This window comes from Tachyglossus aculeatus, chromosome 3 (assembly GCF_015852505.1).
Source record: "Tachyglossus aculeatus isolate mTacAcu1 chromosome 3, mTacAcu1.pri, whole genome shotgun sequence".
Classification (NCBI taxonomy): Eukaryota; Metazoa; Chordata; class Mammalia; order Monotremata; family Tachyglossidae; genus Tachyglossus; species Tachyglossus aculeatus.
The window spans coordinates 46,078,831-46,093,915 of record NC_052068.1 but is presented as its reverse complement, the minus strand read 5'-3'; the positions used below and the strand labels follow the sequence as shown (position 1 = coordinate 46,093,915).

Sequence of the window (15,085 nt, the reverse complement as noted above, 5' to 3'; positions counted from 1 at the left end):
ATAGTATGTGGAGAATATTCCCAGCATCACCCTTAAGGTAGATATTTGGGTTTTTTGAACCCAAGCAATACACTGAATTAGCTGGGGTTGGAATAATAATATAATAATAATTGTGGTACTTGTTAAGTGCTTACTATGTGCCAAGCATTGTTCTAAGCGCTGGGGTAGATACAAGCAGGTTGGACACAGTCCCTGTCCTACATGGGGCTCACACTCTTAATCCCCACTTTACAGATGAGGCAACTGAGGCACAGAGAAGTGCAGTGACTTACCCAAGGTCACACAACAGATAAGTGGGGGAGCCGGATTAGAACCCAGCTCCTTCTGATTCCCAGGCCCTTGCTATATCCACTAAGCCACGTTGCTTCCCAGCTCATCCCAAGATGTTAACTGCTACAGATACTAAGCTATACATTTTACTAATTTATCCTCACTTCCTCAAAGTTGACTATTTATAACATGCTTAAACATGGGAGAGTATAAATCCAATGGAAAGACTGACACAGACTAAAACTGTTTACTTTGAATTTTGTTTTGTTGTTGTGATTTAAACACATACACCCTTCAGGGAGAGGGAGGGATATGAAAAAGCTATATTTAGAAAATAATTTAGTATCAACAATAACTAAAAATGAGATTTCAAAGAGGTTTTGCACAAATCAAAGGCCACTGACTTGTAGGGACTGCCAGAAGCAGATAACAGTTTGGTCAGTGTATTAGAAATGAATAACACAGTGAATTTTGGATTTGTGACACGGACTGAATCACATGTGCCTTAAGTAACTATTAAAATGCCCTTCATGTTGATGGAAGGTATGCAAACTCTCATAAATGAAAATTAAAGAATCAAAATCATTTATTCCTCTTCCTCATCCACCATCTATCAGCATTTCCCTCATGTTCTTTTCCTCCTAATCCTACTTTTCCTAATCAAAAAATATGAAAGAAAAAAAGCAGCTCCAAGCACACTGCAAATACTCAACAAATATCACAAAACAAAACAAGAGAGTGAAATCTGAAAAGCACTTTTTGTTGCAAGGCTTTCTTTCTAAAAAAAAGTCCAGGAACTCAAAACTGTCAACCTCCAGATCCGAACCTGCTTGACAGATCTGTAGGGCACATCAATCAATCAGTTGCATTTATCGAGTGCTTACTGTGTAAAGAAGATTGTACTAAGCGCTTGGGAGAGTACCATATAACAGAGATGATAGACACATTCTCTGTCCACAGAGAACTTACAGTTTAGAGGGGAAGACAGTCATTAATATAAATAAATGAATCTCGAACAGGCACATAGGTGATGTGGGGTCAAGGGAGGGGTGTATAAAAGAGTGCAACTCCAAATATAAGGGTGACACAGAAGGGAGTGGGAGAAGAGGAAATGAGGGCTTAGTTGGAGAAGACCTCTTGGAGACGATGGGCCTTCACTAAGGCTTTGAGGTGGGGAGAGTGATTGCCTGTTGGTTATGAAGAGGGAGGGTGTTCCTAGCCAGAGGCAGAAAATGAATGAGAAGTCAACAGAGAGATAGATGAAATGAAGGTACAGTGAGTACGTTGGCATTAGAGGAGCAAAATGTTTTGGGCTGAGTTGCAATAGGAAATCTGGAAGATAAGGAAGGAGGGGGCAAAGTGATTCCCGACTTTAAAGCTGATGGTAAGGAATTTCTGTTTGAAATGGAGGTGAATGGACAACTACTGGAGGTTCTTGAGGCATGGGGAAACAGACTAAATGTTTCTGCATAAAAATGATCAGGGCAGCAGAGTGAAGTATGGACCGGAGTCAGGAGAGACAGAAGGCAGGGAGGTCAGCAAGGAGGCTGATATAATAATCAAGGAGAAGCAGCGTGGCTCAGTGAAAAGAGCACGGGCTTTGGAGTCAGAGGTCATGGGTTCAAATCCCGGCTCTGCCACTTGTCAGCTGTGTGACTTTGGGCAAGTCACTCAACTTCTCTGTGCCTCAGTTACCTCACCTGTAAAATGGGGATTAAGACTGTGAGCCCCACATGGGACAACCTGATCACCTTGTAACCTCCCCAGCACTTAGAACAGTGCTTTGCACATAGTAAGCACTTAATAAATGCCATTATTATTATTATTATTATTATTATTATTATTATTATCATTATTATTAAGGTGGGATAGAATAGATGCTTGGATTAACATGGTAGCAGTTTGGAAGGAGAGGAAAGGGTGGATTTTAGCGATGTTGTGAAGGCTGAACAGACAGGATTTGGTGACAGATTGAATATGTGGGTTGAATGAGAGAAATGAGTCAAGGCTAATGCCAAGTACAGGTTTTTGAGAGAGGGAGGATGGTGGTGCTGTTTATAGGGACAGGAAAGTCAAATGGAGGACAAGGTTTGGGTTGGAAGATAAGGAGCTCTGTTTTGGACATGTTCAATTTGAGGCGTCGGTATGTCTTCCAAGTAGAGATGTCCCAAGGTCAGGGGGAAAAGTGAGACCGCAGATTGAGAAAGAGATAAGGGCTGGAGATGTAGATTTGGGAATCATCTGCCTAGAGATGGTAGTTGAAACTATTGGAGTGAGTGAGTTCTCCAAAGGAGTGGGGTAGATGGGGGATAGAAAGGGGCCCAGAACTGAGACCTGGGGGACTCTCACATTAAGGGGGTAGGAGACAGAGGAGAAGCCCGCAAATGATGCTAAGTGAGTGGCCAGAGAGACAGGAGGAGAAGTAGTGGAGGACAGTGTCAATGAAGCCAAGGTTGGATAATGTTTCCAGGAGAAGGGGGTGGTCAAGAGTATCAAAAGTAGTGATGGTATAGAGGCCATTAGATTTGACAAGAAGATCACCGGTGACTATTGAGTGGGTAGCTTCTGTGGAGTGAAGTATGTAGCCAGGTCACTAGAAGCAAGAGATGGGGAAGGTGAGGGGAGAGGAGGGTTAGAGGAGGGAATTAAACATCTGAAACAACTGACATGGATAGTGGGCATGGGAGTCAATAAAGATGGTGAAATTATGTTGCTGGGCAGAGGAGAGGGCAGAGGAAAAGCAGACAAGGATAAACGAGGTGGACAAGGTCAGCCTGATATTTGAATTTCTGACAGCGGTACTCAATGGCTCGTGCACAGGAGCGAAAGAAATGGAATGTTGAAGTGATCCAGGGCTGGAGGTTAGTGGTGTGAGATCAACAAAAGGATAGGAAAGCAAGGAAGTTGAGTTCAATAGAAGGGGTGACGTTGAAAGTGTCAATTTGTTCATCAAGCAAAGGTAGTTTGGGTATGGAGACTAAATGGGGCGTCATGACTTCAGGAAATATGATGGGTTCAAAAGATTGGAGGTCTCTGTTGAGGAACAGAACAGATTGAGAAGCAGTGTGGCCTAATGGAAAGAGCCCGGGCTTGGGAGTCAGAGGTCGTGGCTTCTAATCCTGGATCCACCACTTACCAACTGTGTGACTTTGGGCAAGTCACTTAACTTCTCTTGACCTCAGTTACCTCGTCTGTAAAATGGGGATTAAGACTGTGAGCCCCATGTGGGACAACTTGATTACCCAGCACTTAGAACAGTGCTTTGCACATAGTAAGTGCTTAATAAATGCCATCATCATCATTATCATTTGCATGGAGGAGGTGTGTGGCACAGAAGGCAGGTGAGGAGGCTGTGGTCGGATAGAAGGATTTTAGAGTTGGTGAGGGTAGAGATTGTACAGTGACTAGAAATGATGAGATCGAGGGTGTTTCCAAGTTAGTGAATGGATGGGATGGGGTGCTGCAGGAAGCCAGTGGAGTTGAAGAGTGAAAGAAAATCGGTAGCGGAAAAATAGTCTTGAATGTCCATATGGATATTGACGTTCCCAAGGATGGATGTAGGGATGGAGAAAGAAAGAAGGAATATGAGAAAGGGATGAAAATGGTTCAGAAAGTTGGAGGTGGGGCCAGGAGGGCATTAGATGACCCTGACGAGTAACTAGAATGGGTGGTAGAGGCAGATGATATGAAGGGAAAGAGAGGGATAAGGGAGATGGTATGGTGCAAAAGCAGCCCTGGGGAGCGAGAAGGAAGCCGATTTGGGGATGATGCCTGAATGCATTACAATACCTTTGCTCTGGTGACCACAAGTTACAGAAGCCTCTAGACGGTAAACTCATGACTGGCAGGGAATGTGTCTGCTAATTCTGATGCATTGTACCCTCCCAAGAGCTTAGTACAGTGCTCTGCACTTAGTAAGTGCTCAAGAAATCCGACTGATTGACTGAGCCTGAACAGTTCCTGAACAGAAGACTTCTCGTTTCCCCACTCTATTTGCCCTCACTGCTGCTTCGCCTATCAATCAATAAATTAGTGGTATTTATTGAGTGCTTATTAAGTGCAGAGAATTGTTCTAAGTGCTAAGCCTATGGATGTGGGTCTGATACTCCTCACTCCGCCCCAGGCCCTTAACATTTATGTATATATATATATATATATATCCTCTGCTGCTTCCCATACCTGTAATATATTTCAATATCTGTCTCTAGACTGGAAGCTCCTTGAGGGCAGGGATCATGTCTTCCAACTCCATTGTATTTTGCTCTCCCAAGACCATAGTACACTGCTCTGCACACAGTAAACACTCAATAAATTGCAATGAATGATTCATTGAATTATTTCTGGTAGAAGTCAGGGCTAAGCAGCTTTTTAATAGCAATTCTATTTACTGAACATTTACTGTGGGTACAGCACTGTTTTCCCTTCCTTATTCTTCTTCACTTGGGTGTTCTCACTGCTGCAGTGTCTATTGTCACATACTGTATCATATTTCTCATCCCTGCTGTCCCTCAATTCTCCCATTAACAGAGGTGCTGTAGGTAACTCTCTTCCCTCTAGAAAAAAACCTCTTGGAGATAGAACAGTGAAGGTAAGCATAGTTTCCTTATTTGCAAACCTGAGGACCTTGAGGCCAGAATCCCAACTTCCAATGAGTGTATTGTAATCAATACCGGGTATGTCAATGAACCAAAAAGGAACAGGTCTAAAGGAAGAAGGAATGAAGCTCATATATTATCTCTATCCTTCATCCTGAGGGCTAAGACAAAAATTAGTTTACTGCAGTCTTCTCCTCTTCCCAAACTCTGATGAAACACGGTAATGGTAACTTTGTCATTTCCTTACACTCTTTGTCCAAAAAAATCAGTTTTTACTTGCACTGAAAACATAACCTTAAATGGCTTTATTTGTCATGCCACCAATCTTTATCCCTAGTCCACTTTTCTCATTTCCAGGGCATGGAAAAGAAGAAGGAGGATGACCTTTTCTGTGGCAATTCAGCTCCAATTGAGAAAATTACTGAATTTTTGCTTTCCATTTAAAGATTTTTCTGAGAGTGGGTGGATACAGAGGCTAAAAGTTAGCTAGAAACTCTGGGCTCTAGAGAGATCTCGAATCCTTAGTAATTCACACATGAAGTAAATTAAGCCTGTAATAAAACCCCTGTGACTTCTTAAACTAGTTAAGAGTTCCATTTAATTATTGACCTGGAGCTCCTTGCTGGCCTTTATTACATATTGCCACATCATTCTGTCCCAAAGATAAGCACAGGACAGTGTGGATGTGGATGTGTGTGTGTAGAAGCAGCAGGGCCTAGTGGAAAGGACATGGGCCTGGGTTTTCAACCTGGCTCTGCCACTTGTCTGCTGTGTGACCTTGGGCAAGTCACTTCACTTCTCTGGACCTCAGTTCCCTCATCTGCAAAATGGGGATTCAACAACATTCTCCCTCCTACTTAGTATGTAAGCCCCATGTGAGACCTGATTACCTTGTATGTACCCCATCATCATCAATCATATTTATTGAGCGTTTCCTTTGTACAGAGCACTGTACTAAGCGCTTGGGAAGTACAAGTTGGCAACATATAGAGACAGTCCCTACCCAACAGTGGGCTCACAGTCTAAAAGGGGGAGATATAGTGCTTGGCACATAATAAGTGCTTAACAAATACCACAATCACTATTATTATTATCTGCATGTTGTATAGCTATACACACAGATAGTATTAAACTGTCAACTTAAATATTAAAGTGCATGACTTTATAAGACAAACCAATTATTTTTTCTAAATTCTTCATTTCAAAACCTGAAGGGATTTTATGGAGGTGTCTCACCTGCCATTTTAAGCTGTGCCAAGGCCAAAGTCACTTCTGCCTGTGTTTCAGTCTTGGACCTACAGATAAAACAGGTAGGCCTCAAGATAATGCCTCCATCCCTGCCAGATTACTTGGGGAGAACTTCCCTCTGTAATGACTAAGCTCTGAAGGAAGGGAATGGAATACTTTGTTCCACTCGGGTCTGGAGAGAAACAGAACCATTTACCAAGCGTGACTACAATTCACATGCAGCTCTCCTCTCTGCACAGCACCCTCCTCAAAGAATAGGACATTAGGCCAATTTTCAGATGATTTCTGCTCCCCCCAAAATTTGTCCCTTGATCTGATAAATACAGTAATTACTTCCCTTCAGAACTCTGTGAAGCTGGTGTTCTTTTCTCTTTCTGAACAGTCAAACTAAATCCAAGAAAGAGAAAAATAACTTGCTCAGGATCACTAGGGTAATGCCAGGATTAGAACTGCCAGCCTTGGCTGTTTCCCCTTCCAGTGAGCCACTCTGCCTTCCACAGAAAAGGCCTTTGATCTCTGAGAGATGAATTCAAAAAGCGCACTTCCTGAACTCATTTGATAATTGGTGCCCTTGATATATATAGTTTTGAACCATGATGACAGTACTTACTTTCTTTGCGAACTTCCTGAAGCGCTGCACTAAGCTCTTCCTTCAGGACAGTGGCTTCCTTGGCAATCTTCTCCCCCTTGTCTAATAAGTTCCAAGTAGCTTCTTCCAGAGAAGCTAGGAGAATGCGGGCTTTTTTGGAGCGTCCTTTTTTCTTACTGGAAAGATTCTGGGGACAATTCACGAGGGTAGTAACCTAAAATCATATATATAAAAGCAAACAAACAAATGAATAAAGTCTCTAGAAAGCAGACGATTCACTGGTGGAAATAGTGGAGCCGCATCAGCCAGAACCTCTTAGCCCCATCAATCAGCCAGAATCAGCCTTAATATGACGAGGGCTGATAAATTTCCTAAAAATGTTTGAAATAATCCATACTTGCTGTAGCCAGAGCAGAGACTGACCTGCCTTGGGTGCAGGCAATTGAGGTCCTAAGAGACCGGGTAAGCAGGAAGATGCAAGTACACATCCCCCCCAACCCTCGCCCCAGCGAGTGAAGGCTTCACTCTGCAACTGGATAAAAAAAGGCACAAGGGATTCAATGCACCCAGAAGGCAGCTCCTTCTTCCATCTCCTCAACTGATGAAGTGCAATGTGGAGCTTGGGGTGGGGTGGGGGAATACAGGGCCCTAGCACCACTGTTCCTTAATGTTATATATGTGCTCTGAAGTGGTGTTCATTTCAGAGTTCCGAACCCGAAATGGTGTTCGCTACCAGCTACATTGGTTATAGCGAGGTTTTCCCTAAGACAAATTTTCCAAGAATAGATTGACTTCAAACCCACTACCTCTGATTGTATGCAATTTCCAGATTGGAATATTGGGATCAAATGCTACACAATTCTTAAGTTGGAAATAAAAAAAGCCGTGTGTGAATTCCATAGTAACCACCTGATACCAACATTAACATTATTTTAACTACAGGACCAGATTCAATGCACCTGATTTCTCCAAACCTTGTCTTATGAAGACCTGGGACTAGCTCAGACTGGACCTAGAGAAGGCAGTCGGAAGCCACGATATTTTAATTTGTTTATTATAATTCTTGCTGCCATTGTTGTTCTCATTATATTTAAGTGCTTACTATGTTTCAAACCCTGCTAAACCCTGAGGTAAATACAAGACAATCAAATTAGACACAGTCCTGGTCTCACACAAGGCTTTATCCAAGTGGTGCTTATTGGGTCTTAGGAACAGCTTGGGACTTGACTTTCAAATGATGGAGAACAGCCGATAGGGAAATTCATCTGTTGTGTAGCCCACCTATTTTTCTCAGTTCTAGGTTGTCCTGGACCTCACCTCCAATTCACCTGTTATTTTTAGGCAGGCTATTGAATAAAGCCAAGATACAGAAATGTAAGGTAAGAACACAATCAATCAATCAGCTGATCAGTGGTATTCACTGAGTACTTAGTATGTGCAGATCACTGTACTAAGGGCTTGAGAGAGTACAGTATAACAGAGTTCATGGGCTCGTTCCCTACCAACAGTGAGCTTACAGTCTAGAGGGGGAGACAGACATGAACATAAAGAGATAATTGGTTCTTCCCCACCTCTATCGTCCCGGGAGACCTCTCCCCCTTCTCCATCCCTCCCAGACCATAGCACCCAGTGGGGCAGAGGGGAGAGCCCAAGGAGCTGCCTCTGGGGGGTCCATTTTTCTTCATGCTAGGGCAGAGGAGGAGGGGGTGCACACTCATGTGCCCAAGCAGCTGATGAGACTCCCCCCCCCCACCCATGAGTTCCGTCCTTTTCTGGACTCAAGGTTCCAGGAGAATGCCATAAGGAGAGGGGTTCTTCCCCCCATTGTTCCCGCCCCCGTACCACAGATTGCCAGCAACCGCAAGGTTCCCCAGGCTGAACCTGTACTGGTCCAGTCCCCCCCACCCTTCCAGTACAGCTGTGGCCCCTTCCCGATGACCCCATCTTGTACTAACTGCAGGCCGGCCAGGCACCTCCAAAACCCAAATCCAGGAGAGGCAGCAGACTGCAGGGGTCCCCTCACCCTTCTGCCCATGCCCTGCAGTCTGACCCGGAGGGATCCAGGCAGGGGGTCCAGGAGGGTCCCAAGGCAGTCAAACCCCACCCATGCCCCTTCCCCTCTGGGCCCCGGACCACACTCACCGCCCACTCTGGCCTCAGCCACCCAGAGCACCACGGCCTCCGAGAGTGATCAGGCAGGTGTGGGGACTGGAAGGGCAAGAGCTGAGCCCATCATTGCCACCAGGGCCAGGTGCAGTTGAGGGCACAGGTGCATGAATGTGCGCTCAGGGACTTGGCAACCAAAGTTTCCCCAGTACCCCGATATTAAAGTCAATCAGCACACACTGTCTTGTTGGACTGGGTGATGAGCTAGAACTTTTTGGCTTCATACCATTTTAGGTGTGAACAGGATGATGTTGATTTGTTCCAAAAGTCTACCCTCTGCCCCATTTAATGTAATTAAAATCATCTGATTAAAAGAGCCCGGGACACACCTTGGATGGAAAAACAGCCTATTATGAGAATCCAGCCTCTCAAGCATGGTGGCCAGTCATCGGATTTTATATTGGACAGTTTGGTTCAGATGTAGAACCAGATACTTCTAAGTGGCCTTCCCAGACTGAGCCCCCTTTTCCCTCTCCTCCTCCCCATCCCCCGTGCCCTACTTCCTTCCCCTCCACACAGCCCTTGTATATATATTTGGACAGATTTATTACTCTATTTTACTTGTACATATTTACTATTCTATTTATTTTGTTAATGATATGCATATAGCTTTAATTCTATTTTTTCTGACGATTTTGACACCTGTCTACATGTTTTGTTTTGTTGTCTGTCTCCCCCTTCTAGACTGTGAGGCCGTTGTTGGGTAGGGACCATCTCTATATGTTGCTGACTTGTATTTCCCAAGCGCTTAGTACAGTACTCTGCACACAGTAAGCGCTCCATAAATATGATTGAATGAATGAATGAATGAATGAATGAATAAGTACAGTATGTCTGGACTCCTGCCATCAAGTTCTATGGCTCTGACACAGCATCTGACACAACACAGACTTGGGAAGGGAAAACAATGGCTGCAGAGGAAGGTGGAGGTCAGGTTATCTTGGAGAAAGGCTCTCGGTCTGGGTAAATTTGATAATCAATCAGTAGTTTTGACTGAGCTCTTCCTGTATGCAGAGCACTGTAATTAGGCTTGGGAGAAAGTACAGTAATGGACAGGAAAGACTCCCACAGGGAAGGTATTTGAATCACATAACATGGCCAACTTAACCTGTGTGAAACCACGGGCATCTCTATGTCCAACACTCCTGAATGCTGTCAGTGGCCATTCCACTTGGGAGGGATAAGAGATTAAAACTTTCCCCTTTTTTGAACTCCATCAGCCAAACGCAATTTACTAATAATAATGGTGGTAATAATAGTACTTACTGAGCACTTACTATGGGCCAAGCACCATTCTAAGTGTTGGGATAAATCCAAGTTAATCAGGTCGGTCACATGGGGCTCGTAGTCTGAGTCTAAATTCACTAGCCACACTGAGAACAAGGGTACAGTTCCCCTAAAATGATCACCTCCAAATAAGAGGGGTCTCACTGGATTTTCACAATCTTGTAGGTGCAAGACCAGCAAAAAAACCTAAGGAGTTGCTATTGGTGGATCAGGACAGAGAGAGCTTTAGCTCTCTTCCTCCCTTCAAGGCCCTACTGAGAGCTCACCTCCTCCAGGAGGCCTTCCCAAATTGAGCCTCCTCCTTCCTCTCCCCCTCCTCCCCCTCTCCATTACCCCCACCTCACCTCCTTCCCTTCCCCACAGCACCTGTATATATGTATATATGTTTGTTCATATTTATTATTCTATTTATTTATTTATTTTACTTGTACATATCTATTCTATTAATTTTATTTTGTTAATATGTTTTGTTTTGTTCTCTGTCTCCCCCTTCTAGACTGTGAGCCCACTGTTGGGTAGGGATAATCTCTATATGTTGCCAACTTGTACTTCCCAAGCACTTAGTCCAGTGCTCTGCACACAGTAAGCGCTCAATAAATACGATTGATTGATTGATTGATTTAGCAGCGCAAGAAGGCTCAGTGAGTCAGGGGCAAAGCCCCATCTGAAGTCATAGAGAAGCAGGGTGGCCTAGTGGAGAGACCATGGTCCTGGGAGTCAGAGGACCTGGGTTCTAATCCCGTCTCTGACACATGCCTTTCGTGTGACCTTTAGTAAGTCATTTAATGTCTCTGGGTGTCAGTTTCCGTATGTGTAAAATAGGATTCAACACCTTTTCTTCCTGCCCCTTAGATCCTGAGCCCCATGTGGGACAGGGACTCTATATAACCTGATTGTTTTGTATCGACCTCAGTGCTTAGTACAGTGCTTGGCACAAACTAAGTGCTTAACAGATATTATTAGAGAAGCAGCGTGGCTCAGTGGAAAGAGCACAGGCTTTGGTGTCAGAGGTCATGGGTTCAAAACCCGGCTCCACCACTTGTCAGCTGTGTGACTTTGGGCAAGTCACTTAACTTCTCCGTGCCTCAGTTACCTCATCTGTAAAATGGGGATTAAGACTGTGAGCCCCCCGTGGGACCACCTGACCAGCTTGTAACCTCCCCAGCGCTTAGAACAGTGCTTTGCACATAGTAAGCGGCTTAATAAATGCCATCATCATTATTACTATTATTATTATTAGTAGTAGTAGTAATAAACTCGTCCTCTAGACTATCAACTCGTTATGGGCAGGGAATGCATCTGCTAATTTTGTTGTGTTTATACTCTCCCAAGCACTTACTAAAGTGCTCTGCACATAAGTGCTCAATACAATTGATTGATTGGCCGAGTGTTTATTACTGTAAGTAGAAAATGCACCTTTCAACCTGCCTAACTAGTTTTACAGCAAGAGGAACACAGCCTCAAGAGGTGACTTTGTGGCAGAAGCAGAAATAAAAAAGTAAAATGGTTTCCAGAGATCATTTAAAAGTAATTCTCTCTGTACTTGGAATTGCTTTTATCTGGGATCCTGCCGCCATAAACAATAATAAATGGTAAGCCCCTGTCTGGATGTGATATGCCTCTCACTGCATAGAGAAGAATGCCAGGAAAGCTTTGCAATCGAACATTTCCCTGCATGACTCAGGAAATCTTAGTGAAAAGGGAAACTAGGAGGGTGTTTCTTCTTGATATTAATCTCACGGAGAAGATGACAAATGACAAAAATCTCATGCTGTTGTATATGAGCAAAGACTTTGGATTTTCAACATAAGTGGCAGGCTGTATCTGTAGAGGAAGGGAGATATGGACGTTTTTTTCTTTGCTTTTTCATGGTATTTGTTAAGTGCTTACTACATGGTAAACTGTGATCTAAGTACTGTGGTAGGTACATGTTACATGCTACATGTTACATGTTACAGTACATGACGGACTGTCCCGCATGGGCTCGCAGTCCAAGTAAGAGGGAGAACAGCAGAACTGAGACACAGAAAAGTTAAGTGACTTGCCCAAAGTCACACAGCAAACAATTGGCAGAGCTAGGATTAAAACCCATGTCCTGTGACTCCCAGGACTGGGCTTTTTCCACTAGGCCATGCTGCTTCTGTTAATGTCCAGCACCTCCCTATTCCTCTCTTCAGTCAGGCACTGTCCAACTGGAAAAGGGTCTCTTCAACAGCACCCATGCACCCCTTCCTCCCCCTGCCCTCCCGCCTTGCCATTACTTTTTAAATGTCAGTGTCCAGATGGGAACCAGAATTCTAAAATAAACGGGTTGATCACTACCTCCCTGTTCGCAAGATGAGACCCAGGTTTTTTAGCCTGCCCTGTTCTTCTAGAAAGTGCATTTGCTCATCTAGGAGGTTGAGAAATACTGCAGCCTGAGCATTCTCAGTTTTTCCAACCCTAAACAAGAGTTTCTGAAAACTGTTGACCCTGAAATTCTACCTTGTCCTCTGAGCATGCTCAAAACTATTTCTCCATCCTTACTGACATCCATGTCCATTGACATCGCCAAATGTTCCAGACATTTAACTCCTTCCTAATACCCCTGTCCTCCCTGGCTTCCACATCTCTTGTCCCTAATAACATAGCCATCTACTTTATTGAAAAAATTGAAACTATCACGTGTGAGCTCCCTAAAATCTCCCTTTCTCCTCTGTAGTCCTTCCCTCCTCCTCCCTCTTCTTCAACTCTCCCATCTTCCATCTTTCCAGGAATATCTCAAGAGCACATCTCCTGCCTTCTCTCAAAATCCACTCCCTCCACCTGCGCATCTGACCCCATCCCTTCACACTTTGTGAAAGCACTTGCCCCCTCCCTTATTCCCTCTCTGAAAGTCTTCAATCAATCAATCAATCAATCGTATTTATTGAGTGCTTACTGTGTGCAGAGCACTGTACTAAGCGCTTGGGAAGTACAAGTTGGCAACATATAGAGATGGTCCCTACCCAACATTGGACTCACAGTCTAGAAGGGGGAGACAAACAACAAAACAAAACATATTAACAAAATAAAATAAATAGAATAGATATGTACAAGTAAAATAAATAAATAAATAGAGTAATAAATACATACAAACATATATACATATATACAGGTGCTGTGGGGAAGGGAAGGAGGTAAGGTGGGGGGGATGGAGAAGGGGAGGAGGGGGAGAGGAAGGAGGGGGCTCAGTCTGGGAAGGCCTCCTGGAGGAGGTGAGCTCTCAGTAGGGCCTTGAAGGGAGGAAGAGAGCTAGCTTGGCGGATGGGCAGAGGGAGGGCATTCCAGGCCAGGGGGATGACGTGGGCTGGGGGTCGACGGCAGGACAGGCGAGAACGAGGCATGGTGAGGAGATTAGCGGCAGAGGCTCTCCTGTTTGGCTCTCCTGTAGCTTCTTCCCCACTGCTTTCAAACATGCCCATGTCTCCCTTATCCTAAAAAAAACCCTCCCTTGATCCCGTGGCTCCCTCCAGTTAACGCCCTATCTCCCTCCTACCATTCCTCTCCCCCTCCTACCATTCCTCTCCAAACTGCTTGAATGAGTTGTCTACACCCTCTGTCTCAAATTCCTCTCCTCCAATTTTGTCCTCGACCCCTTCCAATCTAGCTTCCATCCCCTTCACTCCACAGAAACCGCCCTCTCAAAGGTCACCAATGATCTTCTTCTTGCCAAATCCATCAGCCTCTAGTCCATCCTAATCCTCCTTGACCTCTCCTTGACACTGTCGACCACCCTCTTCTCCTGGAAACATTATCCAACCTTGGCTCCACTAATACCGCACTCTCCTGGCTCTCCTCTTAATAATTATGGTATTTGCTAGGCACTTACTATGTGCCAGGCACTGTACTAAACACTGGGTGGAATACAAGCTAATCAGGATGTACTCAGTCCCTGTCCCACATGGGGCTCACAATCTCAATCCCCATTTTACAGATGAGGTAACAGAGAACCATAGAAGTGAGGTGACTTGCCCAAGGTCACACAGCAGACAATTGACGGAGCCAGGATTAGAACCCATGACCTTCTGATTCCCAGGCCCACACTCTATCCATGCTGCTGTGCCATGCTGCTTCTCTGGCCAGTCATTGTCAGTCTCCTTCAAGGGCTCCTCCTCTGCCTCCCACCCCTAACTGCTGGGGTCCCTCAAGGTTCAGTTCTGGGTTGCCTTCTATTCTCCATTTGCATCCACTTCCATGGCTTCAACTATCACCTCTATGCAGATGACATCCAAATCTACATCTCCAGCCCTGATCTCTCTCCCTCTCTGCAGTCTCACATTTCCACTTGCCTTCAAGAAATCTCTAGTTGGATGTCCTCTTATCAACTCAAGCTTAACATGTTCAAAGGAGAGCTCCTTATCTTCCCACCAAAACCCTGTCCTCCCCCTGACTTTCCCAACACTGCACCACCACTCTTCTTGTTTCATAAGCCCATAGCCTTGGTGTTATCCTTGATTCCTCCCTCTCATTCAACCAGCCTTGGTTTAATCCTTGATTCCTCTTTTGACCCACATATTCAATCTATCACTAAATCCTGCAGTTCAACCTTCACAGTATCGCTAAAATTCTCCCTTTCTTCTCCAACTAAACTGTTACCACGTTAATCCAAGCTCTTATCCAATCCCACCTTGATTACTGCATCAACCTCCTTGCTGACCTCTCCGCCTCCTCTCTCTCTCCCCACTCCAGTCCAAACATCCCTCTGTTGCCCAGATCATTTTCCTACAAAAGACGTTCCATCCATGTGTCTGCACTCCTCAAGATCCCCCAGCGGTTGCCCATCCACCTCCACATCAAACCAAAACTCTTTATCTTCAGCATTAAAGCACTCAATCACCTTGCTCCCTCCTACCTCACCGCGCTGATTTCCAAGTACAACCTATCACACACACTTGACTCCTCTAATCCC

The 15,085-nt window shown here is 44.7% G+C and overlaps 1 protein-coding gene across 1 annotated transcript in view; it reads right to left on the bottom strand.

Moving 5' to 3' along the window:
- Positions 1–15,085, bottom strand: part of CTNNA3 (catenin alpha 3) — a 1,398,597-nt gene that overhangs the window by 1,319,309 nt on the left and 64,203 nt on the right. The window contains exon 3 of the mRNA XM_038743931.1: positions 6,724–6,916. Within this exon, the coding sequence (XP_038599859.1) occupies positions 6,724–6,916 (193 nt within the window). The remainder of the gene's footprint in view (positions 1–6,723; positions 6,917–15,085) is intronic.